This window comes from Hemiscyllium ocellatum, chromosome 35 (assembly GCF_020745735.1).
Source record: "Hemiscyllium ocellatum isolate sHemOce1 chromosome 35, sHemOce1.pat.X.cur, whole genome shotgun sequence".
NCBI classification, from domain to species: Eukaryota; Metazoa; Chordata; class Chondrichthyes; order Orectolobiformes; family Hemiscylliidae; genus Hemiscyllium; species Hemiscyllium ocellatum.
The window spans coordinates 18464197-18489679 of NC_083435.1; the positions used below are offsets into that span (position 1 = coordinate 18464197).

General features: G+C 43.7%; 1 protein-coding gene across 3 annotated transcripts in view; it reads right to left on the reverse strand.

Annotated features, from left to right (window-relative positions):
* LOC132832538 (CD166 antigen-like) overlaps positions 1-25483 on the reverse strand; it is a 54149-nt gene that overhangs the window by 28108 nt on the left and 558 nt on the right. For all 3 annotated transcript variants that reach the window (XM_060850626.1, XM_060850625.1, XM_060850624.1), the window contains exons 2-4: positions 7108-7217; positions 4640-4844; positions 2084-2148 (exon numbers count right to left, since the gene is read on the reverse strand). In XM_060850626.1, the coding sequence (XP_060706609.1) occupies positions 2084-2148; positions 4640-4844; positions 7108-7217 (380 nt within the window). The remainder of the gene's footprint in view (positions 1-2083; positions 2149-4639; positions 4845-7107; positions 7218-25483) is intronic.

The window sequence follows — 25483 nt, forward strand, 5'->3', positions numbered from 1 at the left end:
AAAAAAAACTCTTTGTATTTGGCACAAGTGCAGTTTGATCCTGGACAGTTGCATATCAAGTAAACACACAAACATTGGAGTTTGACTCTACTCCAACTAACCAATCACCTCTCTTACGCATACAAGAGTATATTTACATGCATTGAGGCACTAGGAGGGTCCACTAACTGAATGGACCCCTTTTACCTCCAGCAAGAAGCCCTCAGACGGTGGTCTTTCCCCAGTGCCCCTTGGCAGCAGCTGCTCCAAGCTTTAGTGCCTCCCTCAGCACGTAGTCCTGAACCGTGGGATGTGCCAGTCTGCAACATCCGGTCTGGGTCAACTCCTTGTTCTGGAAGACCGACAGGTTTTGGGCATCTTTCACCGAGTTAACGGTGCAGTTTCTGTGCGGCAGGTAGACTCACAATGTGACTAGGGAGGGAGTCCCAGGACTTGGACCCAATGACAATGAAGGAATGGCAGAACATTCCCTAGTCAGGTTGTTGAGTGGCTGGGAGGGGAACTTGCTTGTGGTGGTGTTCCCATGTATCTGCTGCCCTTGTCCTTCTTGACGGAAGTGGGTTTAGGAGGTGCTGTCTAAGGAGGCTTGGAGAATTTCTGCAGTGCATCCTATAGATGGTATTCACTGCTGTTGCATGTCATTGGTGGAGGGAGTGAATATTTGTGGATGTGGTGCCAATCAAGTGGGCTGCTTTGTCTTGGATGGTGTTGAGCTTCTTGAGTGTTGTTGGAACTGCATTTACCCAGGCAAGTAGGGTGTATTCCAATACACTCTTGACTTGCGTCTTTTTGATAGATGGTGGACAAACTTTGGGAGTCAGGAAGTGAGAGACTTGCTGTTGGATTCCTAGCTTCTGACCTGCTCTTTTAGCTTTGGTATTTATATTGTGGGTCTGACTCAGTTTCTGGTCAATGGTAACCCCCAGGATGTACTGCTCTTGCATTCTTCATAATTGATTCCAATATTTTTCCAACAAAAGGTGTTGGCTAATAGGCCGAGAGTTAACCACTTTTTGCCTCCCCCTCTTTTTGTCATATTCTCAGCTTTCCAATCCTTGGGTACTTTTCCAGAATTCACCAACTCTAGCTTTTCAGCACCTTGGGTGAAAGCGATCAGTGCCGGGGGAACCTTTCTGCCTTTAACTCCAATAGATTGCCTAACTTTGCTCCTTTAACATGTGCATTACTTGCCATATGTTAGCTCAAACCTAGATGCTGTCCAAGTTTTCCTGTTTTCAGACAGGGACTGTCTCAGTACCTGAGGAGTTGCAAATGGTAACTGAACATCGTGCAACCATCGAGGAACATCCCCACCTCTGACCTTATGGTGGAGGGAAAGTCATTGATGGAACAACTGAAGATGGTTGGGCCAAGGATTCTACACTGAGAAACTCTTGCAGCGACGAGATGGCTGATCTCCAGCAATAAAAGCCACCTTCCTTTGTGCCAGGATTGACACCTCATCTTCAGGTATGCCTGCTGCTCTCTCCATTGAACCAGAGTTGAGGACAATTGTTCAGTGGGTGATAGGCTGGACCATAAAGTTAGAGATTGTGCTGGATTACAGTTCTGCTGCTGTTGATGTCAATTACCACATCGCTGGTGGCTCAGTCTTGATCTATTTGATTTCCATCTTACTTATCATGCTGAGTGGCTGAAGAACATAACGGAGGGTATCCTCAATGTGAAGAAGGGTATGTAACAATCTGCAGAAGGTTACCTTACTCATTTGGCTCTGAGACATCATGAGGTCCAGCGTCAATACTGAGGACTCCCTCCATTTCTACTCACTTGGTTGAGGCCAACAGTCCATGCAGTTTAATTCCTTTGAGATAGCAGTTTGACACAACATGCATGGTTTACTCAGGTAAGCATATTGCTATGGGTCTGGAGTCATATGCAGGCCAGATCTGGTAAAGACATAAGCTTGCTGCTCTGAAGGAATCAGATGGGTTTGTTTCAACAATTGACAAAGGTTTCAAGGTTATCATTAAACTCTTAATTCCAGATTTCTATTGAATTCAAATACCGTGGTCTGCCATGGTAGGATTAATTATTGCATTAATTAATAAATCATTATTACCTCGGAATGTCTTCCTACAGTAGAAGTCAAGTAGCTTTTTATTAGCTGAGGCTTGATAGGTGATTCTGCAAATTAACATAGTTCTATTAACCTTTGTCAGAAGGAAGTCTGTCATAGTTGCTCACCACACTTCCACAACTCACAAATATCTTATGGTTAATAGAAACCTGACTGCAGATGTTTTTCCTGTCTCTATATCCATTGATTGATCATTCTACATAACATTCTGCATCTGCCTATGCACAGTCTATTAGATGCTCCCTTCCTGTACTCCACCTCCTCAACCTGTTTGTACTTCAATCAATCAATCTATCCACCAATTTATGAATTATTGATCAATCATTCTATCTAATACTCTGTGTCCCTCCATCATCCATCTATTTATTGACAGATTAGTCACTTTGTGTCTGTCCGATGGTCCATACGTCAATCGCTCTATGTATCCATTGTAGAAACTACCTCTGAGGACCAAAGGAACTCACAAAGAGTTTGAAGTAGTGGTCAAATATGTTGCAGAAGGAATTGACTGTGGGGAGTGTTGAGCTGGGATTTCATTGTCCAAAGTTGGATAGGTGGATGATGTTTTTGCTAAGATGCTTTATGTTCAACATTTTTTGGAGGACTTACGTTTTGGGGGATTTTGAAAGCAAGAAGTTGAATTCAAGTTTTGTTGATAAACTTGGTGTGGTTTGTACCCAAATGTTTACTGTGTATATTAGAGATTCTTTTTTAAAAGCCAGCCTGGAAGTCACATGACTGGTGACTGGTGATACCTATTAACTTTACCATAGACCCTTCCTGGTTTGGAAGAGATTGGCTTTAAGGAGCAAGAGGTTTGGAAGAATGCTTGCTTTTCTTTTTGATTCAGTTGATGTGAAATTTGCCCAGATTTGACTGAGGTAGAGGGAAGCCTTCTACAAACATGATGTCCGATGGATCATCCTCATTTCTAAAAAGAATCCCCTCTCAGTTCAAGGAAGTCTATTGGAGAGAGCAATTGAAAGACTGTCCCAAGATGCAACTTCTGAGCAACTGTGTCTGCTAAGAGCTGAAAATGTGTTGCTGGAAAAGCGCAGCAGGTCAGGCAGCATCCAAAGAGCAGGAGAATCGATGTTTCGGGCATGAGCCCTTCTTCAGGAAATGATTTCCTGAAGAAGGGCTCATGCCCGAAACGTCGAATTTCCTGTTCCTTGGATGCTGCCTGACCTGCTGCGCTTTTCCAGCAACACATTTTCAGCTTTGATCTCCAGCATCTGCAGTCCTCACTTTCTCCAGTGTCTGCTAAGACTTCGGAACTATGAATCAGAGCAACATATTATGGAATATACTACTGTTCTGTCCTTTTATCTTCAAGAGGAACTCACTATTCAAACAGCTATCTCTACACCTACTTTAAAATCCAAATTCCCAAATGATAATAACATATTATACAGTGTTATCACAGTGGCAGTACAGGGAAGCAAAGCCAAAATGTGCCAACCTGCCTTTCTGAAATCTTCACTCACTCGATTAGATCATAACTGATCCACAATACCATCCATAATGTTTTGTAATAATTTGATGTTCCCAATTGCTTGGCTCAACAAAAAAAAAATCGGTCACAGCTATAGCGTTTTCAGCGGACCCCTCAGCCTTTGCTGGATTTGGAGATCTGAAAATAAATTGAAGGAGCTCCTTGTGCATGGGAAAAGGATTTAAAGTTTGGCAGAGATGTATGAAGCTATTAAAAGGTTCTCAATGAATCAGTGTCATAGTCAAGGAGTCAGACAACACAGAAACAGACCCTTCAATCCAACTCCGTCCATGCTGACCAGATATCCTGAATCAATCTAGTCCCATTTGCCAGCACTTGGCCCATATCCCTCTAAATCCTATTCATATACCCTCCAAATGCCTTTGACATGCTGTAATTGGACCAGCCTCCACCACTTCCTCTGGCAGCTCATTCCATACACGTACCACCCTCTCAGTGAAAACGTTGTCCTTTCGGTCCCTTTAAAATCTTTCCCTTTTCATCCTAAAACTATGCCCTCTCGTTTTGGACTTCTCCACCCTAGGAAAAAAAAGAATTTGGCTATTCACCCTATCCATGCCCCTCAGAATTTTATAAACCACTTTAAGGTCAACCGTCGGACCTTGGTGCTCCAGGGAAAACAGCCCCAGCCTGTTCAGCCTCTCGCTGTAACTCAAACTCTCCAACCTTGGCAAGAATCCTTGTAAATCCTTTCTGCAATCTTTAAAGTTTTTCAACATCCTTCCCATAGCAAGGCAGCCAGAATTGTAGGCAGTATTCCAAAAGTGGCCTCACCAACCATCATATGAGTCCCAACTCATACACTCAGTGTACTGACCAGTGAAGATAAGTGTACTAATTGACTTCCTTACCACTGTCTACATGTGACGGAACTTTTAAAGAACTGTGCAGCTGCACCTCTAGGGTCTTTTTATTCAACCTCACTCCCCAGTGCCCTACCCTTAACTGTCCATGTCCTGCCCTGGTTTGCCTGATCAGATCGCAACATGCTATCCCTCACGACAAGCAGGCGCTGTACTCACTGAAGACCGAAACATTGGTCACCGAGAAGGTCTCCAATCCTTCCTCCACCACCACTCCGCATTTGAACAGTCCTTGATCCTCAATGCCCACCAATCGGATCAGCAGGGTCCCATCTCCCAGCATCTGAAAGTGACTCTCGTTGCTCTGCACCTCATCTCCCTTTATCCTGGCGATCTCCTTCCATGGCTTCATGGAGCACGTTTTCTGGGGGACAGAAGCACGCAACGTGGGGTCAAGGTCGCCCGCTAGGATTCCGACCATCGAAATGGCAGCTTGAAGGATCACAACAACAACAACTTGCATAGCATAGCAAGGTCTTCTACAGGCCCTTAATACATGAGCGGCCATCGCCAAATCTTGACATTAGCCACATTAGGAGATATTAGAACAGGTAAAAGAGGTAAGTTTTATATTATTTTTAATTTACCCTTTTGGACAGTTCTGGTAGACCACGTGGCCCAGAGGTAGGGACATTACTGCTGCATCTCAAGTGCCTACTCTCTAAAGCAGAAGAGGTCCATGGGTGTCAAATGCATAGGCAGCAACCCAGCTGCATGAACAGATCTCCGAAACAAGCATGGGGCAGCTGAGTATAATGTCCCCAGGAGTTCTTCTGATTTCACGGTCAGTATTTGCAACCAGACTCTCTGTGAAACAGAGAGAGCGCCTTTTACAAATCTGGGACATCTTGTGGAGACTTTGTAGTGATTGATACAACCGAGTGGCTTGGCAGGCCATATCAGAGGCCAGAGTCAAACACATTGCTGTAGGTCTGGAGTCACGCGGAGGCCAGACCAGGTGGGGATGCCAGATCTCTTTCCCTAAAGGACACCAGACAGGTTTTTCCATCAATTGACGATAGTTTCATGACCATCATTAGACTCTTAATTCCAGGTATTTTTAATTGAATTCTAGTTCCACTATCTGATGTGGTAGGATTCAAGCCCAGCTCTCCAGAAAATTAGCTAAGTTTCTGGATTAATAGTCCAGCGACAATACCATCAGGTTATCACCTAACCTTACAGCCAAATCAGTACTTCTAAAAATGTTTTTAAAACGGCATTCATGGGATGTAGGCATTGCTGGCTGGGCCAGCAATTATTGGCCTTCCCAGGGGGAGCGTGAACTACCTTCTTCGACCACTGCTGTCCGGGTGCTGTAGAGATACTCAGGAAGGAAGTACCAAGATTTTGGTCCATTGATAGTGAAGGGACATGAGGATGGTGAGAGTCTTCAGGGCTGCTTGCAGGTAGTTGTGGTCCCACATACCTGCTGCCATTGTCCTTCTAGATGGAAGAGGGCATAGAACTGTCGAAACAGTGGATTTCTGCAGGGCATCTTATCAATGGTACACACTACTGCTACTGAGTGTTGGTGGTGGAGGGAGTGGATGTTTGTGGATGTGATACCAATCAATCGGGGGCTGCTTTGTCCTGAATGGTGTCAAACTTTTTGAGTCTTGTTGGAGCTGCACCCATCCAGGCAAGTGGGAAGAATTCCATCACACCCCTGACTTGTGCCTTGTAGATGGTGGACAGGCTTTGGGGAGTCAGGGGGTGAGTTACTCACTGCAGTATTCCTATTCTGACCTACTCTTGTAGCCATAGTTTTGGATAGCTAGTCCATTTGAGTTTCTTGCCAATGGCAACACCAAATTGTTAGTCATGAAGGCTTTATTGGTGGCAATGCCATTGAATGTCAAGGTTAGATTTCTCTGTCTGTACATGGTCACTGTTGTGTGAACGCTCCGTGACACTTGTAAACCGAAACTTGGATATTATCTGTGTCTTGCTGCATATGGACATGAGCTGATTCAGCGCCTGAGGAGTCGCGGATGGTGCTGAACACTGCAATCATCAGCGAACATCCCCATGTCTGACCTTCTGAGGGAGGGAAGGCCATTGAAGAAGCAGCTGAAGATGGCTGGGCCTAGGACACTACCCTGAGTAATACTACCTGAACTGCTGTGCTCTTCCAGCACCACTGATCCAGAATCTGGTTTCCAGCATCTGCAGTCATTGTTTTTACCTGAGTAACTCCTGCAGAAAGATAGTCAAAGTGTACAATGTACAATAACTTTTTGACACCACAAGATCCCACACATTCTGGTTAGGATGTCCCAGCAGTCACAGTTTAAAGGACAAACATAAGGAGGAGAATCCCCCCAGTCACTTTTGAAATAATTGCCATGTGGTCTTCCAAATTCCCCTATGAAGGTGGATAGAGTTTAATATCTCATCTGAAAGCTCTTTGGACACTGCAGAACTCCCACAGCACAGCACAGGAAGTGAGAGCTTTGATTTTGAGCTCAAGTCCTGGGAGTGGGGCTGAAACCTTCTGATTTGGAAGCGAGGATGCGTTATTACTGAGTGTAAGCTTAAAGTAAGCAAGTACAGCAAAGTGTTCACCTCCAAACACTGCCCTTGAGCAATACCTAGCACCAAGAACCACCCAGAAAGACACTTACCAGAAGCCATCGATGTATTGGTTCATTCCTTCCATGGGGTACAGAACAGGACAGCTGGAGTTTCTGCCCATATACAGCAAAAATGGTTCGATTTACAAACTCACGATTTCCTGTTTAATAACAATATCATGGCAAGAGAATTTGAGTTTTAATTCCTTGGACCTATCTATTTTTAAAAAATATTTTTTGTGAAAGCGTGTATGGTTTAACTTCAAGTCTTACTGTTTGATCTCAGCTGGAGTATTGCATCCAGGTTGAAAGAAAGGTATGAATACATTGGAGACAGTGCAGAAGTGATTGACAATAATGGTAACAGGATAAATGAGGACTGCAGATGCTGGAGATCAGAGCTGAAAATCTGTTGCTGGAAGAGTGCAGCAGGTCAGGCAGCATCCAAGGAGCGGGAGAATCGACATTTCGGGCATGAGCTCATGAAGAAGGGCTTATGCCTGAAATGTCGATTCTCCTGCTCCTTGGACGCTGCCTGACCTGCTGCGCTTTTCCGTCAATAATGGTAACAGGAAAGAGAGACTTCAGTGATGAGAATAGATTAAAGACATTGGGACTGTTCTCGTTAGGAGAAGTTTGTGAGGAGATAATTAGAGATTTACAAAATTATGAGCGGGCTAGATAGAGAAGATAGGGAGAAGCTACTCCCGTTTGTAAAAAAGAAAGAGAAAGAGGGTATTGAGTTAATGTGTGAATGAGGCGAGGGTAACGTAAGAAAAAAATGATTTCACGCAGTGAGTGGTAAGGTTATGGAATCTACTCGGCAAAAGTGAGGACTGCAGATGCTGGAAACCAGAGTTTAGATTAGAGTGGTGCTGGGATAGCACAGCAGGTCAGGCAGCATCCGAGGAGCAGGAAAACCGATGTTTCGGGCAAAAGCCCTTCATCAGGAATGGAGGCCAGGAGCCTCCAGGGTGGAGAGATAAATGGGAGGGGGGGGGGGCTAGGGAGAAGGTAGCAAAGAGTACAATAGGTGAATGGGGGTAGGACGGAGGTAATAGGTCAGAGGGGAGGGTGGAGTGGATGGGTGGGAAGGAAGATTGGCAGGTAGGACAGGTCATGAGGATGGTGCTGAGCTGGAAGGTTGGAAATGGGATAAGGTGAGCGAGGGGGAGGGGAAATGAGGAAACTGGTGAAGTCCACACTGATGCCCTTTTCCAGCACCACTCTAATCCAGACTATGGAATCTACTGCCTGAAAATGTGGTGAAGACAGGTTCAATTGAAGAATTTGACAGGGTAATGGCTGGAAGTGGTGCACAGGGATATGGAGAAATGGTAGGAGATTGGCACTAGGGAACAGAACCATCAGGCACCATGGACCAAATGGCTTCTTTCTGCGCCGTAACGATCCCATGATGCCCCATAAAGGAGCGTGATGAAAAGGAACGCAAGTGAAAAGGAACATATTACTGCTGGCTGACAGCCAACAGTACACGTCACTTCCTGAGCATGTGCAGCACACACTTGTAATGGGGAATAACCAATAACATATGGTGGCATGTCCAGAACTAATCTGTGGAAGCATGGTGTAGAGATAGAATGAAGAGATAAAGTACAATGGTACAGGGTAGGGATACAGTGTAATGGCACAGTGCAGTTCCAGTGCCAGTTTTAGGGTACAGAGGCACAGTGTAATGATACAGTGCAAAGGCACAATACAATTACAGCAGCAATGTTAGGGTGCAGATGTACAGTGTAATGATACAGTGCAGAGGCACAGTGCCGTTACAATGTTAATGATATGGTGCAGAGATACAATATAATGATATGATACAGAGATACAGCGCAGTTCCAGTTTTAACGATATGGTGCAGGTGCACAGTATAACGACACAGTGCAGAAGTACAGTGCAGATACATTGTTAATAGTAGGATGCAGAGGTATAGATTAACAATACAGTGGACAGATACTGTGCAGTTACAATGTTACTGGTAAGGTGCACAGGTACAGTATAATAATGCAGTGCAGAGGTACTGTGTAGTTACAATGTTACTGGTAAGGTGCACAGGTACAGTATAATAATGCAGTGCAGAGGTACTGTGTAGTTACAATGTTACTGGTAAGGTGCACAGATACAGCATAATAATGCAGTGTAATTTAATATACAGTGCAAAGGTACAGTGCAGTTACAGTCTTACTGTTAAGGTGCACAGGTACAGTAGAATAATGCAGTGCAGAGGTACAGTCAAGTTACAGTGTTATTGGTGGGATACACAGGTACAGTATAATAATGCAGTGCAGAGGTACAGTGTAGTTGCAGTGTTAATAGAGTCATAGAGATGTACAGCATGGAAACAGACCCTTTGGTCCATGCTGACCAGATATCCCAACCCAATCTAGTCCCAACTGCCAACACCTGGCCCATATCCCTCCAAACCCTTCCTATTCATATACCCATCCAAATGCCTCTTAAATGTTGCAATTGTACCAGCCTCCGCCACTTCCTCTGGCAGCTCATTCCATACACTTACCACCCGATGCATGAAAAAGTTGCCCCTTAGGTCTCTTTTATATCTTTCCCCTCTCACCCTAAACCTATGCCCTCTAGCTCTGGACTCCCTGACCCCAGGGAAAAGACTTTGTCTATTTATCCTATCCATGCCTCTCATCATTTTGTAAACCTCTATAAGATCACCCCTCAGCCTCCGACGCTCCAGGGAAAACAGCCCCCAGCCTGTTCAGCCTCTCCCTGTAGCTCAAATCCTCCAACCCTGGCAACATGCTTGTAAATCTTTTCTGAACCTTTCGAGTTTCACAACATCTTTCTGATAGGAAGGAGACCAGAATTGCACACAATATTCCAACAGTGGCCTAACCAATGTCCTGTACAGCCACAACATGACCTCCCAACTCCTGTAGTCAATACTCTGACCAATAAAGGAAAGCATACCAAACACCTTCTTCACTATCCTATCTACCTGCGACTCCACTTTCAAGGAGCTACGAACCTGTACTCCAAGGTCTCTTTGTTCAGCAACATTCCCTAGGACCTTACCATTAAGTGTATAAGTCCTGCTAAAATTTGCTTCCCAAAATGCAATATCTTGCATTTATCTGCATTAAACTCCATCTGCCACTTCTAAGCCCATTGGCCCATCTGGTCCAGATCCTGTTGAAACCTGAAGTAACCCTCTTCGCTGACAACTACACCTCCAATTTTGGTGTCATCTGCAAACTTACTAACTGTACTTCTTCTGCTCGCATCCAAATCATTTATGTAAATAACAAAAAGTAGAAAGCTCAGCACCGATCCTTGTGGCACTCCACTGGTCACAGGCCTCCAGTCTGAAAAACAACCCTCCACCACCACCCTCTGTCTTCTACCTTTGAGCCAGTTCTATATCCAAATAGCTAGTTCTTCCTGTATGAGATCTAACGTTGCTAATCAGTCTCTCATGGGGAATCTTGTCGAACGTCTTACTAAAGTCCATAACAATCACATCTACCACTCTGCCCTCATCAATCTTCTTTGTTACTTCTTCAAAAAAACTCAATCAAGTTTGTGAGACATGATTTCCTACACACAAAGTCATGTTGACTATCCCGAATCAGGATTCCCTCCAACATCTTGCCCACCACCAAGGTCAGGCACACCAGTCTATAGTTCCCTGGCTTGTCTTTACTGCCCTTCTTAAACAGTGGCACCACGTTTGCCAACCTCCAATCTTCCAGCACCTCACCTGTGACTATTGATTATACAAATATCTCAGCAAGAGGCCCAGCAATCACTTCTCTAGCTTCGCACAGAGTTCTCAAGTACACCTGATCAGGTCCTGGGGATTTATCCACTTTTAACCATTTCAAGACATCAAGCACTTCCTCTTCTGTAATCTGGACATTTTGCAAGATGTCACCATCTATTTCCCTACAGTCTATATCTTCCATATCCTTTTCCACAGTAAATACTGAAGCAAAATATTCATTTAGTATCTCCCCCAAATGATATGGTGTTCAGTACAGTATAATATGCAGTGCAGACGTACTCTGTAGTTACAGTGTCAATGATATTGTGTAGAGATATAGTGTAATAATGCAGTGGAGAGGTACAGTGTAGTTAGAGTGTTACTGATAAGATGCATAGGTACAGTATAATAACCCAGTGCAGAGGTACAGTGCAGTTACAGTGTTAATGATATGGTGCACAGGTAGAGTTTAATAATGCAATGCCGAGGTACAGTGTAGTTACAGAGTTAATGATATGGTGCAGGGAACACTGTAATAATGCAGTGGGGAGGTACAGTGTAGTTACAGTCTTAATGATATGGTGCTGAGTACGGTATAATAACAGTGCAGAGGTACAGTGTAGTTGCAGTGTTAATGATATGGTCCAGAGTGCAGTGCAATAATGCAGTGCAGAGGAACAGTGCAGTTACATTGTTAGTGATATGGTCAGAGGTACAGTGTAGTTACAGTGTTAATTATATGGTGCAGAGTACAGTGTAATACCGCAGTGCAGAGGAACAGTGCAGTTACATTGTTAGTGATATGGTCAGAGGTACAGTGTAGTTACAGTGTTAATTATATGGTGCAGAGTACAGTGTAATACCGCAGTGCAGAGGAACAGTGTAGTTACATTGTTAATGATATGGTGCAGAGGTACAGTGTAGTAACAGTGTTAATTATATGGTGCAGAGTACAGTGTAATACCGCAGTGCAGAGGCAGTTGTAATGGGGTGGTGTAGAGTCACAGTATAATAACGCAGTGCAGAGGTTACAGTGTATTTGCAGTCTTAATGATATGGTGTTGAGTACAGTATAATAATGCAGTGCAGAGGTACTCTGTAGTTACAGTGTTAATTATATGGTGCAGAGTTACAGTATAATAATGCAGCAAAGAGGTACAGTATAGTTACAGTGTTAATGATATGGTGTTGAGTACAATATAATAAGGCAGCGCAGAGGTACTCTGTAATTACAGTCTTAATGACATGGTGCAGAGTTACAGTATAATAATGCAATGAAGAGGAACAGTGCAGTTACAGTGTTAATGATATAGTGCAGATTTGCAGTATAATAATGCAGTGCAGAGGTACAGTGTAGTTGCAGTGTTAATGATATGGTGTTGACTACTGTATAATAATACAGTCCAGAGGTACTCTGTAGTTACAGTATCAGTGATATTGTGCAGAGGTACAGTATTATAATGCAGTGCAAAGGTACAGGGTAGTCAAGGTGTTAATGATACGGTGCAGATTTACAGTATAATAATGCAGTGCAGAGGTACAGTGTAGTTGCAGAGTTAATGATATGGTGCAGAGGTACAGTGTAATAATGCAGTGCAGAGTTACAGTGTAGTTACAGTTTTAATGATGTGGTCCAGAGTACAGTGTAATAGTACAGTGCAGAGGTACAGTGTAGTTACAGTGTTAATGAAACAGTGCAGAGGTACAATGTAGTTGCAGTGTTAATGGTATGGTGCAGATTTACAGTATAATAACACAGTGCAGAGGTACAGTGTTGTTACAGTGTTAATGATAAGGTGCAAATTACTGTGTAATAATGCAGTGCAGAGGTACTCTGTAGTTACAGTGTCAGTGATATTGTGCAGAGGTACAGTGTAATAAAGCAGTGCAGAGGTACAGTGTAGTTACAATGTTAATGATATGGTGCAGAGGTACAGTGTAGTTACAGTTTTAATGATGTGGTCCAGAGTACAGTGTAATCGTACAGTGCAGAGGTACAGTGTAGTTACAGTGTTAATGAAACAGTGCAGAGGTACAATGTAGTTACAGTGTTAATGATATGGTACAGATTTACAGCAAAATAATGCAGTGAAGAGGTACAGTGTAGTTGCAGTGTTAATGATATGGTGTTGAGTACAGTATAATAATGCAGTGCAGAGGTACAGTGCAGTTACAGTGTTAATGATATGGTGTTGAGTCACAGTATAATAATGCAGTGCTGAGGTTACAGTGCAGTTACCATGTTAATGAAATGAAGCTGGGTACAGTACAATAATGCAGTGAAGAGGTACAGTGTAGTTTCAGTGTTAATGATATGGTGTTGAGTACAGTATAATAATACAGTGCAGAGGTACTCTGTAGTTACAGTGTCAGTGATATTGTGCAGAGGTACAGTGTAATAAAGCAGTGCAGAGGTACAGTGTAGTTACAATGTTAATGATATGGTGCAGAGGTACAGTGTAGTTACAGTTTTAATGATGTGGTCCAGAGTACAGTGTAATAGTACAGTGCAGAGGTACAGTGTAGTTACAGTGTTAATGAAACAGTGCAGAGGTACAATGTAGTTGCAGTGTTAATGGTATGGTGCAGATTTACAGTACAATAATGCAGTGAAGAGATACAGTGTAGTTGCAGTGTTAATGATATTAGATTAGATTAGATTACTTACAGTGTGGAAACAGGCCCTTCGGCCCAACAGTGCAGTTACAGTTTTAATGATGTGGTGTTGAGTACAGTATAATAATGCAGTGCAGAGGTACAGGGTAGTCGCTGTGGTAATGATATGGTGCAGAGTACAGTACAATAATGCAGTGCAGAGGTACAGTGTCGTTACAGTGTTAATGGTATGGTGCAGAGGAACAGTGTAATAAAGCAGTGCAGAGGTACAGTGTAGTTACACTGTTAATGATATGGTGCAGAGGTACAGTGTAGTTACAATGTTAATGATATGGTCCAGAGTACAGTGTAATAGTACAGTGCAGAGGTACAATGTAGTTGCAGTGTTAATGATATGGTGTGGAGTAGAGTATAATATACAGTGCAGAGGTGCAGTGCAGTTGTAGTGTTAATGATATGGTGCAGAGGTACAGTGTAATAATACAGTGCAGTGATGCAGCGTAGGTACAGTCTTAATGATATGTTGCTGAGTACAGTATAATAACACAGCACAAAGGTACAGTGCAGTTACAGTGTTAATGATATGGTGCAGAGTACAGTACAATAATGCAGTTCAGAGGTACAATTGTTGTTACAGTGTAATAATGCAGTGGAGGGGTACACTGTAGTTACAGTGTTAATGATATGGTGCAGAATACAGTGTAATAATGCAGTGCAGAAGTACAGTGTAGTTACAGAGTTAATGATATTGTGCAGAGGTACAGTGTAGTTACAGTGTTAATGAAATTGCACAGAGTACAGTGTAATAATGCAGTGCAGACGTACAGTATAGTTGCAGTGTTAATGATATGGTGCAGAGGCGCAGTGTAGTTACATTATTAATGATATTGTGCAGAGTACAGTGTAATAATGCAGTGAAGAGGTAAATTTTAGTTACAGTGTTACTGGTAAGGTGCACAAGTACTGTATAATAACCCAGTACAGAGGTACAGTGCAGTTACAGTGTTAATGATATGGTGTTGAGTCACAGTATAATAATGCACTAGTGAGGTTACAGTGTAGTTACCGTGTTAGTGAAATGATGCTGGGTACAATATAATAATGCAGTGCAGAGGTACTCTGTAGTTACAGTGTTAATGATATGGTGCAGATTTACAGCAAAATAATGCAGTGAAGAGGTACAGTGTAGTTGCAGTGTTAATGATATGGTGTTGAGTACAGTATAATAATGCAGTGCAGAGGTACAGTGCAGTTACAGTGTTAATGATATGGTGTTGAGTCACAGTATAATAATGCAGTGCTGAGGTTACAGTGCAGTTACCGTGTTAATGAAATGAAGCTGGGTACAGTACAATAATGCAGTGAAGAGGTACAGTGTAGTTTCAGTGTTAATGATATGGTGTTGAGTACAGTATAATAATACAGTGCAGAGGTACTCTGTAGTTACAGTGTCAGTGATATTGTGCAGAGGTACAGTGTAATAATCAGTGCAGAGATACAGTGTAGTTACAGTGTTAATGATACGGTGCAGATTTGCAGTATAATAATGCAGTGCAGAGGTACAATGTAGTTCCAGTGTTAATGATATGGTGTTGAGCACTGCATAATGATACAGTCCAGAGGTACTCTGTCGTTACAATGTCAATGATATTGTGCAGAGGTGCAGTGCAATAATGCAGTGCAGAGGTACAGCAGAGTTACAGTATTAATGATATGGTGCACAGGTACAGTATAGTAATGCAGTGCAGAGGTATAGTATAGTTACAGTGTTAATGATATTGTGCAGCGGTACAGTGTAATAATGCAGTGCAGAGCTGCAGTGTAGTTAAAGTGTTAATGATATGGTGCAGATTTTCAGTATAATAATGCAGTGCAGAGGTACAGTGTAGTTGCAGTGTTAATGATATGGTGTTGAGTACTGTATAACAATCCAGTCCAGAGGTACTCTGTAGTTACAGTGTCAGTGATATTGTGCAGAGGTATGGTATTATAATGCAGTGCAGAGGTACAGGGTAGTCAAGGTGTTAATTATATGGTGCAGAGTAAAGTGTAATACCGCAGTGCAGAGGTACAGTGCAGTTACAGTTTTAATGATGTGGTGTAAAGTCACAGTATAATAATGCAGTGCAGAGGTACAGTGTAGTTGCAGAGTTAATGATATGGTGCAGAGGTACAGTGTAATAATGCACTGCAGAGTTACAGTGTAGTTACAGTGTTAATGATGTGGTGCAGAGTACAGTGTAATAGTACAGTGCAGTGATACAGTGTAGTTACAGTTTTAATGATATGGTGCTGAGTACAGTATAATAACACAGTGCAGAGGTACAGTGTTGTCACAGTGTTAATGATAAGGTGCAAATTACTGTGTAATAATGCAGTGCAGAGGTACTCTGCAGTTACAGTGTCAGTGATATTGTGCAGAGGTACAGTGTAATAAAGCTGTGCAGAGGTACAGTGTAGTTATAATGTTAATGATATGGTGCAGAGGTACAGTGTAGTTAGTTTTAATGATGTGGTCCAGATTACAGTGTAATAGTACAGTGCAGAGGTACAGTGTAGTTACAGTGTTAATGAAACAGTGCAGAAGTACAATGTAGTTGCAGTGTTAATGGTATGGTGCAGATTTACAGTACAATAATGCAGTGAAGAGATACAGTGTAGTTGCAGTGTTAATGATATGGTGTTGAGTACTGTATAACAATCCAGTCCAGAGGTACTCTGTAGTTACAGTGTCAGTGATATTGTGCAGAGGTACGGTATTATAATGCAGTGCAGAGGTACAGGGTAGTCAAGGTGTTAATTATATGGTGCAGAGTAAAGTGTAATACCGCAGTGCAGAGGTACAGTGCAGTTACAGTTTTAATGATGTGGTGTAAAGTCACAGTATAATAATGCAGTGCAGAGGTACAGTGTAGTTGCAGAGTTAATGATATGGTGCAGAGGTACAGTGTAATAATGCACTGCAGAGTTACAGTGTAGTTACAGTGTTAATGATGTGGTGCAGAGTACAGTGTAATAGTACAGTGCAGTGATACAGTGTAGTTACAGTTTTAATGATATGGTGCTGAGTACAGTATAATAACACAGTGCAGAGGTACAGTGTTGTCACAGTGTTAATGATAAGGTGCAAATTACTGTGTAATAATGCAGTGCAGAGGTACTCTGCAGTTACAGTGTCAGTGATATTGTGCAGAGGTACAGTGTAATAAAGCTGTGCAGAGGTACAGTGTAGTTATAATGTTAATGATATGGTGCAGAGGTACAGTGTAGTTAGTTTTAATGATGTGGTCCAGATTACAGTGTAATAGTACAGTGCAGAGGTACAGTGTAGTTACAGTGTTAATGAAACAGTGCAGAAGTACAATGTAGTTGCAGTGTTAATGGTATGGTGCAGATTTACAGTACAATAATGCAGTGAAGAGATACAGTGTAGTTGCAGTGTTAATGATATGGTGTTGAGTACAGCATAATAATGCAGTGCAGAGGTACTCTGTAGTTACAGTGTCAATGATATTCTGCACAGGTACAGTATAATAATGCAGTGCAGAGGTACAGTGCTGTTACAGTGTTAATGATATTGTGCAGAGGTACAGTGCAATAATGCAGTGCAGAGGTACAGCGTAGTTACAGTGTTAATGATATGGTGCAGAGTAAAGTGTAATACCGCAGTGCAGAGGTACAGTGCAGTTACAGTTTTAATGATGTGGTGTAGAGTCACAGTATAATAATGCTGTGCAGAGATTACAGTGTATTTGCAGTCTTAATGATATGGTGTTGAGTACAGTGTCATAATGCAATGCAGAGGTACTCTGTAGTTACAGTGTCAGTGATATTGTGCAGAGGTACAGCAAAATAATGCAGTGAAGAGGTACAGTGTAGTTGCAGTGTTAATGATATGGTGTTGAGTACAGTATAATAATGCAGTGCAGAGGTACAGTGCAGTTACAGTGATAATGATATGGTGTTGAGTCACAGTATAATAATGCAGTGCTGAGGTTACAGTGCAGTTATCGTGTTAATGAAATGAAGCTGGGTACAGTATAATAATGCAGTGAAGAGGTACAGTTTGGTTGCATTGTTAATGATATGGTGTTGAGTGCAGTATAATAATACAGTGCAGAGGTACTCTGTAGTTACAGTGTCAGTGATATTGTGCAGAGGTACAGTGTAATAATGCAGTGCAGAGGTACAGCGTAGTTACGGTGTTAATGATATTGTGCAGATTTGCAGTATAATAATGCAGTGCAGAGGTACAATGTAGTTCCAGTGTTAATGATATGGTGTTGAGCACTGTATAATAATACAGTCCAGAGGTACTCTGTCGTTACAATGTCAATGATATTGTGCAGAGGTACAGTGCAATAATGCAGTGCAGAGGTAAAGCGGAGTTACAGTATTAATGATATGGTGCACAGGTACAGTATAATAATGCAGTGCAGAGGTATAGTGTAGTTACAGTGTTAATGATATTGTGCAGCAGTACAGTGTAATAATGCAGTGCAGAGCAGCAGTGTAGTTAAAGTGTTAATGATATGGTGCAGATTTTCAGTATAATAATGCAGTGCAGACGTACAGTATAGTTGCAGTGTTAATGATATGGTGCAGAGGCGCAGTGTAGTTACATTATTAATGATATTGTGCAGAGTACAGTGTAATAATGCAGTGAAGAGGTAAATTTTAGTTACAGTGTTACTGGTAAGGTGCACAAGTACTGTATAATAACCCAGTGCAGAGGTACAGTGTAGTTACAGTGTTAATGATATGGTGTTGAGTCACAGTATAATAATGCACTAGTGAGGTTACAGTGTAGTTACCGTGTTAATGAAATGATGCTGGGTACAATATAATAATGCAGTGCAGAGGTACTCTGTAGTTGCAGTGTTAATGATATGGTGCAGAGGTACAGTGTAATAATGCAGTACAGAGATCCAATGTAGTTACAGTATTAATGGTATGGTGCAGATTTGACCAATAAAGGAAAGCATACCAAATGCCTTCTTCACTATCCTATCTACCTGTGACTCCACTTTCAAGGAGCTGTGAACCTGCACTCCAAGGTCTCTTTGTTCAGCAACACTCTTTAGGACCTTACCATTAAGTGTATAAGTTCTGCTAAGATTTGCTTTCCCAAAATGCAGTACATTGCATTTATCTGAATTAAACTCCATCTGCCACTTCTCAGCCCATTGGCCCATCTGGTCCAGATCCTGTTGTAATCTGAGGTAACCCTCTTCACTGTCCACTACACCTCCAATTTTGATGTCATCTGCAAACTTACTAACTGTACCTCTTATGCTCAAATCCAAATCATTTATGTAAATGACAAAAAGTAGAGGACCCAGCACTGATCCTTGTGGCACTCCACTGGTCACAGGCCTCCAGTCTGAAAAACAACCCTCCACCACCACCCTCTGTCTTCGACCTTTGAGCCAGTTCTGTATCCAAATGGCTAGTTCTCCATATATCCATGAGATCTAACCTTGCTAATCAGTCCCCCAAGGGGAACCCTGTCGAACGCCTTACTGAAGTCCATATTGATCACATCTACAGCTCTGCCCTCATCAATCTTCTTTGTTACTTCTTCAAAAAACTCAATCAAGTTTGTGAGACATGATTTCCCATGCACAAAGCCATGTTGACTATCCCAAATCAGTCCTTGCCTTTCCAAATACATGTTCATCCTGTCCGTCAGGATTCCCTCCAACAACTTGCCCACCACCGAGGTCAGGCTCACCAGTTATAGTTCCCTGGCTTGTCTTTACCACCCTTCTTAAACAGTGGCACCACGTTTGTCAACCTCCAGTCTTCCGGCACCTCACCTGTGACTATCGATGATACAAATATCTCAGCAAGAGGCCCAGCAATCACTTCGCTAGCTTCCCACAGAGTTCTTGGGTACACCTGATCAGGTCCTGGGGATTTATCCACTTTTAACTGTTTCAAGATATCCAGCACTTCCTCTTCTGTAGTCTGGACATTTTGCAAGATGTCACCATCTATTTCCCTACAGTCTATATCTTCCATATCCTTTTCCACAATAAATACTGATGCAAAATATTCATTTAGTATCTCCCCCATTTTCTGTGGCTCCACACAAAGGCCACCTTGCTGATCTTTGAGGGGCCCTATTCTCTCCCTAGTTACCCTTTTGTCCTCAATATATTTGTAAAACCCCTTTGGATTCTCCTTAATTCTATTTGCCAAAGCTATCTCATGTCCCCGTTTTTCCCTCCTGGTTTCCATCTTAAGTATACTCCCACTTCCTTTATACTCTTCTAAGGATTCACTCGCTCTATCCTGTCTATACCTGACATATGCTTCCTTCTTTATCTTAACCAAACCCTCAATTTCTTTAGTCATCCAGCATTCCCTGTACCTACCAGCCTTCCCTTTCACCCTGACAGGAATAAACTTTCTCTGGATTCTTGTTATCTCATTTCTGAAGGCTTCCCATTTTCCAGCCGTCCCTTTACCTGTGAACATCTGCCTCCAATCAGCTTTCAAAGGTTCTTGCCTAATTCTGTCAAAATTGGCCTTTCTCCAATTTAGAACTTCAACTTCTAGATCTGGTCTATCCTTTTCCATCACTATTTTAAAATGAATAGAATTATGGTCACTGGCCCCAAAGTGCTCCCCCACTGACACCTCAGTCACCTGCCCTGTCTTATTTCCCAAGAGTAGGTCAAGTTTTGCACCTTCTCTAGTAGGTACATCCACATACTGAATTAGAAAATTGTCTTATACACACTTAAGAAATTCCTCTCCATCTAAACCTTTAACACTATGGCAGTCCCAGTCGATGTTTGGAAAGTTAAAACCTCCGACCATAACCACCCTATTATTCTTACAAATAGCTGAGATCTCCTTACAAGTTTGTTTCTCAATTTCCCTCTGACTATTGCGGGGTCGATAATACAATGCCAATAAGGTGATCATCCCTTTCTTATTTCTCAGTTCCACCCAAGTAACATCCCTGAATGTATTTCTGGGAATATCCTCCCTCAGCATAGCTGTAATGCTATCCCTTATCAGAAATACCACCCCCCTCCTCTCTTGCCTCCCTTTCTATCCTTCCTGTAGCATTTGTATCCTGGAACATTAAGCTGCCAGTCCTGCTCATCCCTGAGCCATGTTTCCATAATTGCTATGACGTCCCAGTGCCATGTTCCTAACCATGCCCTGAGTTCATCTGCCTTCCCTGTTAGGCCCCTTGCAGTGAAATAAATGCACTTCAATTTATTAGTCCTACCTTGTCCCTGACTGTTTGACTCACTTCTGTTCTCAGCTGTACCCATCTCAGATCGATCTCTTTCCTCACTATCTCCCTGGCTCCCAGCCCCTCACCTTTAAATCCTCCCAAGCAGTTCTAGAAAATTTCTCTGCCAGTATATTAGACCCCTTCCTATTTAGGCGCAATCCGTCCCTCTTGTACAGGTCACCTCTACCCCAAAAGAGATTCCAATGATCCAAAAATGTGAATCCTTCTCCCATATACCAGCTCCTCAGCCATGCATTGATCTGTTCTATCCTCCTATTCCTGCCCTCACTAGCTCGTAGCACTGGGAGTAATCCAGATATTACTACCCTTGAGGACCTCCTTTTTAAATTTCTGCCTAACTCTCTGCAATCTCCCTTCAGAACCTCACCCATTTCCCTTCTTATGTCGTTGGTTCCAATGTTGATATGATGCAGAGAACAGTTTAATAATGCATTGCAGAGGTACAGTGTAGTTACAGTGTTAATGACATGGTGTAGAGGTACAGTGTAATAATGCATTGCAGAGGTACAGTGTAGTTACAGTGTTAATGACATGGTGCAGATTACATTGTAATAGTGCAGTGCAGAGGTACAGTGTATTTACAGTGTTAATGATATGGTGCAGAGTATAGCGCTAATGATCCAGTGCAGAGCTGCAGTGTTAACGATCCAATGCAGAGGCACAGTGTTAATGTTCCAGTGCAGTGATACAGTATTAATGGTCCAGTAAAGAGCTGCAGTGTTGATGGTCCAGTGCAAATGGTACAGTGTTAATGATCCAGAGCAGAGATACAGTGTTATCGATCCAGCGCAGAGCTGCAGTGTTAACGATCCAGTGCAATGGTACAGTGTTAATGGCCTCGTGCAGTGGTGCAGTGTTAATCATCCAGTGCAGATCTACATCGTTGATGTTCCAGTGCAGTGGTGCAGTGTTAATAATCCACTGCAGGGGTACAGTATTAATTGTCTAGTGCAGTGGTGCAGTGTAAATGATCCAGTGCAATGGTACAGTGTTAATGATCCAGTATAGAGCTGCAGTGTTAATGATCCAATGCAGAGCTGCAGTGGCGATGGCCCAGTGCAGTGGTACACTGTTAATGATCCAGTGTAGAGCTGCAGTGTTAATGATCCAGTGCAGAGCTGCAGTGCCGATAGCCCAGTACAGTGGTACAGTATTAATGATCCAGTGCAGTGGTACAGTGTTAATGATCGAATGCAGAGGTGTAGTGCCAATGGCCCAGTGCAGTGGTACAGTATTAATGATCCACAGCAATGGTACAGTGTTAATGATCCAGTGCAGTGGTACAGTGTTCACGATCCAGTGTAGAGCTGCAGTGCCAATGGCCCAGTGTGGTGGTACAGTGTTAATGATCCAGTGCAGAGCTGCAGTGCCAATGGCACAGTGCAGTTGTACAGTGCTAATGATCCAGTGTTGACCTGCAGTGCCAATGGCCCAGTGTTAATGATCCAGTGCAGTGGTACAGTATTAATGATCCAGTGCAGAGCTGCAGTGGCAATGGCCCAGTGTTAATGATCCAGTGCAGTGGTACAGTGTTAATGATCCAGTGTAGTGGTACAGCGTTAATGATCCAGTGTAGAGCTGCAGTGCCGATGGCCCAGTGCAGTGGTACAGTGTTAATGATCCAGTGTAGAGCTGCAGTGCCAATGGCCCAGTGCAGTGGTACAGTGTTAATGATCCAGTGTAGAGCTGCAGTGCCAATGGCCCAGTGTTAATGATCCAGTGCAGTGGTACAGTGTTAATGACCCAGTGTAGAGGTAGCGTAAGTAACCATGAAAGTGTTTCACCATCACAACCGGAGGAACCCTGCTCTTTCTTTGCCCGCCAGCGGACACGGTGGGCTCTGAACTGCTCCCTCCACAAGCCGCTTTCCCCCAGTTCACCAGGAAAGTGAGGAGAGGGCCATAATTGCAGGAAGTGTGGGACTGGGACTGAAAGGGGAAGGTGAGACCGAGAGTGAGAGACAGTGAGAGCCCTCTTTCTCCCCGCCCCGGGTGACAGGGAGCTGCACGTATTCTCGCTCTGTCACAGAAATATGTGAGATATTGTTCAGCGCCAGGGTGTAGGAGGGCAGCTGTGGGAGCTATCAGACCGCAATCTGTCAGGGCGAACTGATTACCTTTCTCTTCCCCCACAGCAGCCTGTTGCCTTTCAGGCTGATCAAAGGAAACCCAACGGTCAGTCATAACAGTGTTCGTCAGCCACCTCATCAGTAGTTTGAGCTGGTTCAGACAGGCGCCTTGCTCAGACTACACCGCTCGATTTCACACTGAGAGGGATGGGAGCGCTTGCGTCTGTCTCACACTGTACCCTCACTGATTACCATCTCACAGCCCCGGCCCACAGAACCTGGAGTTCAGCTCACAAAAACAAAACAACAGGCGTCCCAGCCCCACTAACCAGCTAACACACCCAAACCAATCTGACATCAGGTCCCTGAGCTCAGAGTCCCAGGTTTCACTCCCACAGACACACTCAGCACCACGGTGCTCTTCTTAACAAGAGGTATAAACATTCAAGGCAGTCCTGGGTTTGCAATTTCCTGGGGGCTGCTGGTGGTGAGGAACTCGGGGCTTCACGAATGTCTTTGGGGTAAATAACAGGCAAAACTCAAGGGTCGTCTCCAGGCACAGACACAGCTCTCGTTTAATGTCTCATCGGAGAGATGGTGCCACCCGAAAAAGCAGCACTCCCTCAGTGCCGACCCTCTGACAGTGCGGCACTCCCTCAGTACTGACCCTCTGACAGTGCGGCACTCCCTCAGTACTGACCCTCTGACAGTGCGGCACTCCCTCAGTGCCGACCCTCTGACAGTGCGGCACTCCCTCAGTACTGACCCTCTGACAGTGCGGCACTCCCTCAGTGCCGACCCTCTGACAGTGCGGCACTCCCTCAGTACTGACCCTCTGACAGTGCGGCACTCCCTCAGTACTGACAGTGCGGCACTCCCTCAGTACTGACAGTGCAGCACTCCCTCAGTGCCCACCCTCTGACAGTGCGGCACTCCCTCAGTGCCCACCCTCTGACAGTGCGGCACTCCCTCAGTACTGACCCTCTGACAGTGCAGTTCTCCCTCAGTTCTGACCGTCTGACAGTGCGGCTCTCCCTCAGTGCCCACCCTCTGACAGTGCAGCACTCCCTCAGTACTGAACCTCTGACAGTGCGGCACTCCCTCAGTACTGACCCCCTGACAGTGCGGCTCTCCCTCAGTAACGAGCCTCTGACAGTGTGGCGCTCCCTCAGTACTGACCCTCTGACTGTACGGTACTCCCTCAGTACTGACCCTCTGACTGTACGGTACTCCCTCAGTACTGACCCTCCAACAGTGCCACGCTGCCTTATTGACCTGGGCTCAATCCTGGCCTCGGGTGACTGTCTGTGTGGAGTTTACACGTCCGCCCTGTGTCTGCGTGGGTGTGCTCTGGTTTCCTCCCACAGTCCAAAAATGTGCAGTTTAGGTGAATTGGCTATGCTAAATTACCCATAGTGTAGGTTATTAGTCAGGGGGATGGGTTAATCTTTGGAGGGTAGGTGTGGACTTGTTGGGCCGAAGGACCTGTTTCCACACTGTAGGGATTCTAATCTGCCTTTCTTTGTGAATTGGAATAGTTCCTAGTTTATGAGACTTTGTCTCCAGAGCTCTTGTTTACGCTGTTGAGGTAAAAGGTGTAATCCTCTCAATGTGCCATTGCAGGTGCCATTATAACCCACACAAAACATAAACTCTCAGATTGTTCCCAGTGACATGGGGCGTGGGGATACAGTAGGGGGGTATAGCAGATGACCTGTTAAATCCTGTGGTAACTGAAGCTTCAATTCCATGCTCGGCAGAACATTAGCCACAAAATGAAGCAAAAAGACTGAATGTTAGAAACATTTGCAGATCTTTAGAAAATACACAACCTGATTCTGCTGCAGGAACACATTATTTAAAAGGCACAGTGCTATTTGGAAATGGAACTTTTCAGACTTGTTATTTAGACCAAAATCATGGAGTGAAAAGGGGAACACACACCTGAGAGAGTGAGTGAGAGAAAGAGTGCTGGGTAAGGAACCCTATTTCAAACTAGACCCGAACCTGAACCCTAATTCTAATCTTACCATTAACCCTAATCACAATCACAAACTTAACTCAACCCTATCCTTCACCATAACATTAAATGTAACCGTAATCATAACCTGAATCCTAACTGCACCCCCAACCCTAACAAAGAACATAGAATATTACAGCGCAGTACAGGCCCTTGGGCCCTCGATGTTGTACCGACCCGTGAAACCAATCTGAAGCCCATCTATCCTACACTGTTCCATATTTGTCCATATGTCTATTCCATGACCATTTAAATGCCCTTAAAGTTGACGAGTCTACAACTGTTGCAGGCAGTGTGTTCCATGCCCTGACTACACTCTGAGTAACCATTACCCTGACTTAATCCCTAATCCTATACCTCACCTTAACCATACCTCAAACCTTAAACCTGAGCAAAACCCTCGCCCTAACCCTATCCCAACACTAACCCAAAACACGAACTCTAAAACACTTGCATATAAACTGACAATCTCCTAGCTAGTAGAAAGTGAGGACTGTGAATGCTGGAGATTGGAGTCGAGACTGTGGTGCTGGAAAATCACAGCAAGTCAGGCAGCATCTGAGGAGCAGGAGAATCGACGTTTCGGGCATAAGCCCTTCATCAGGAATTTTCCTGGCTACCATCAGTTCTGAGGAAGGGTCACAGGACCTGAAGCGTTAACTCTGATTTCCTTCTACGGATTCTGCCAGACCTGCTGAG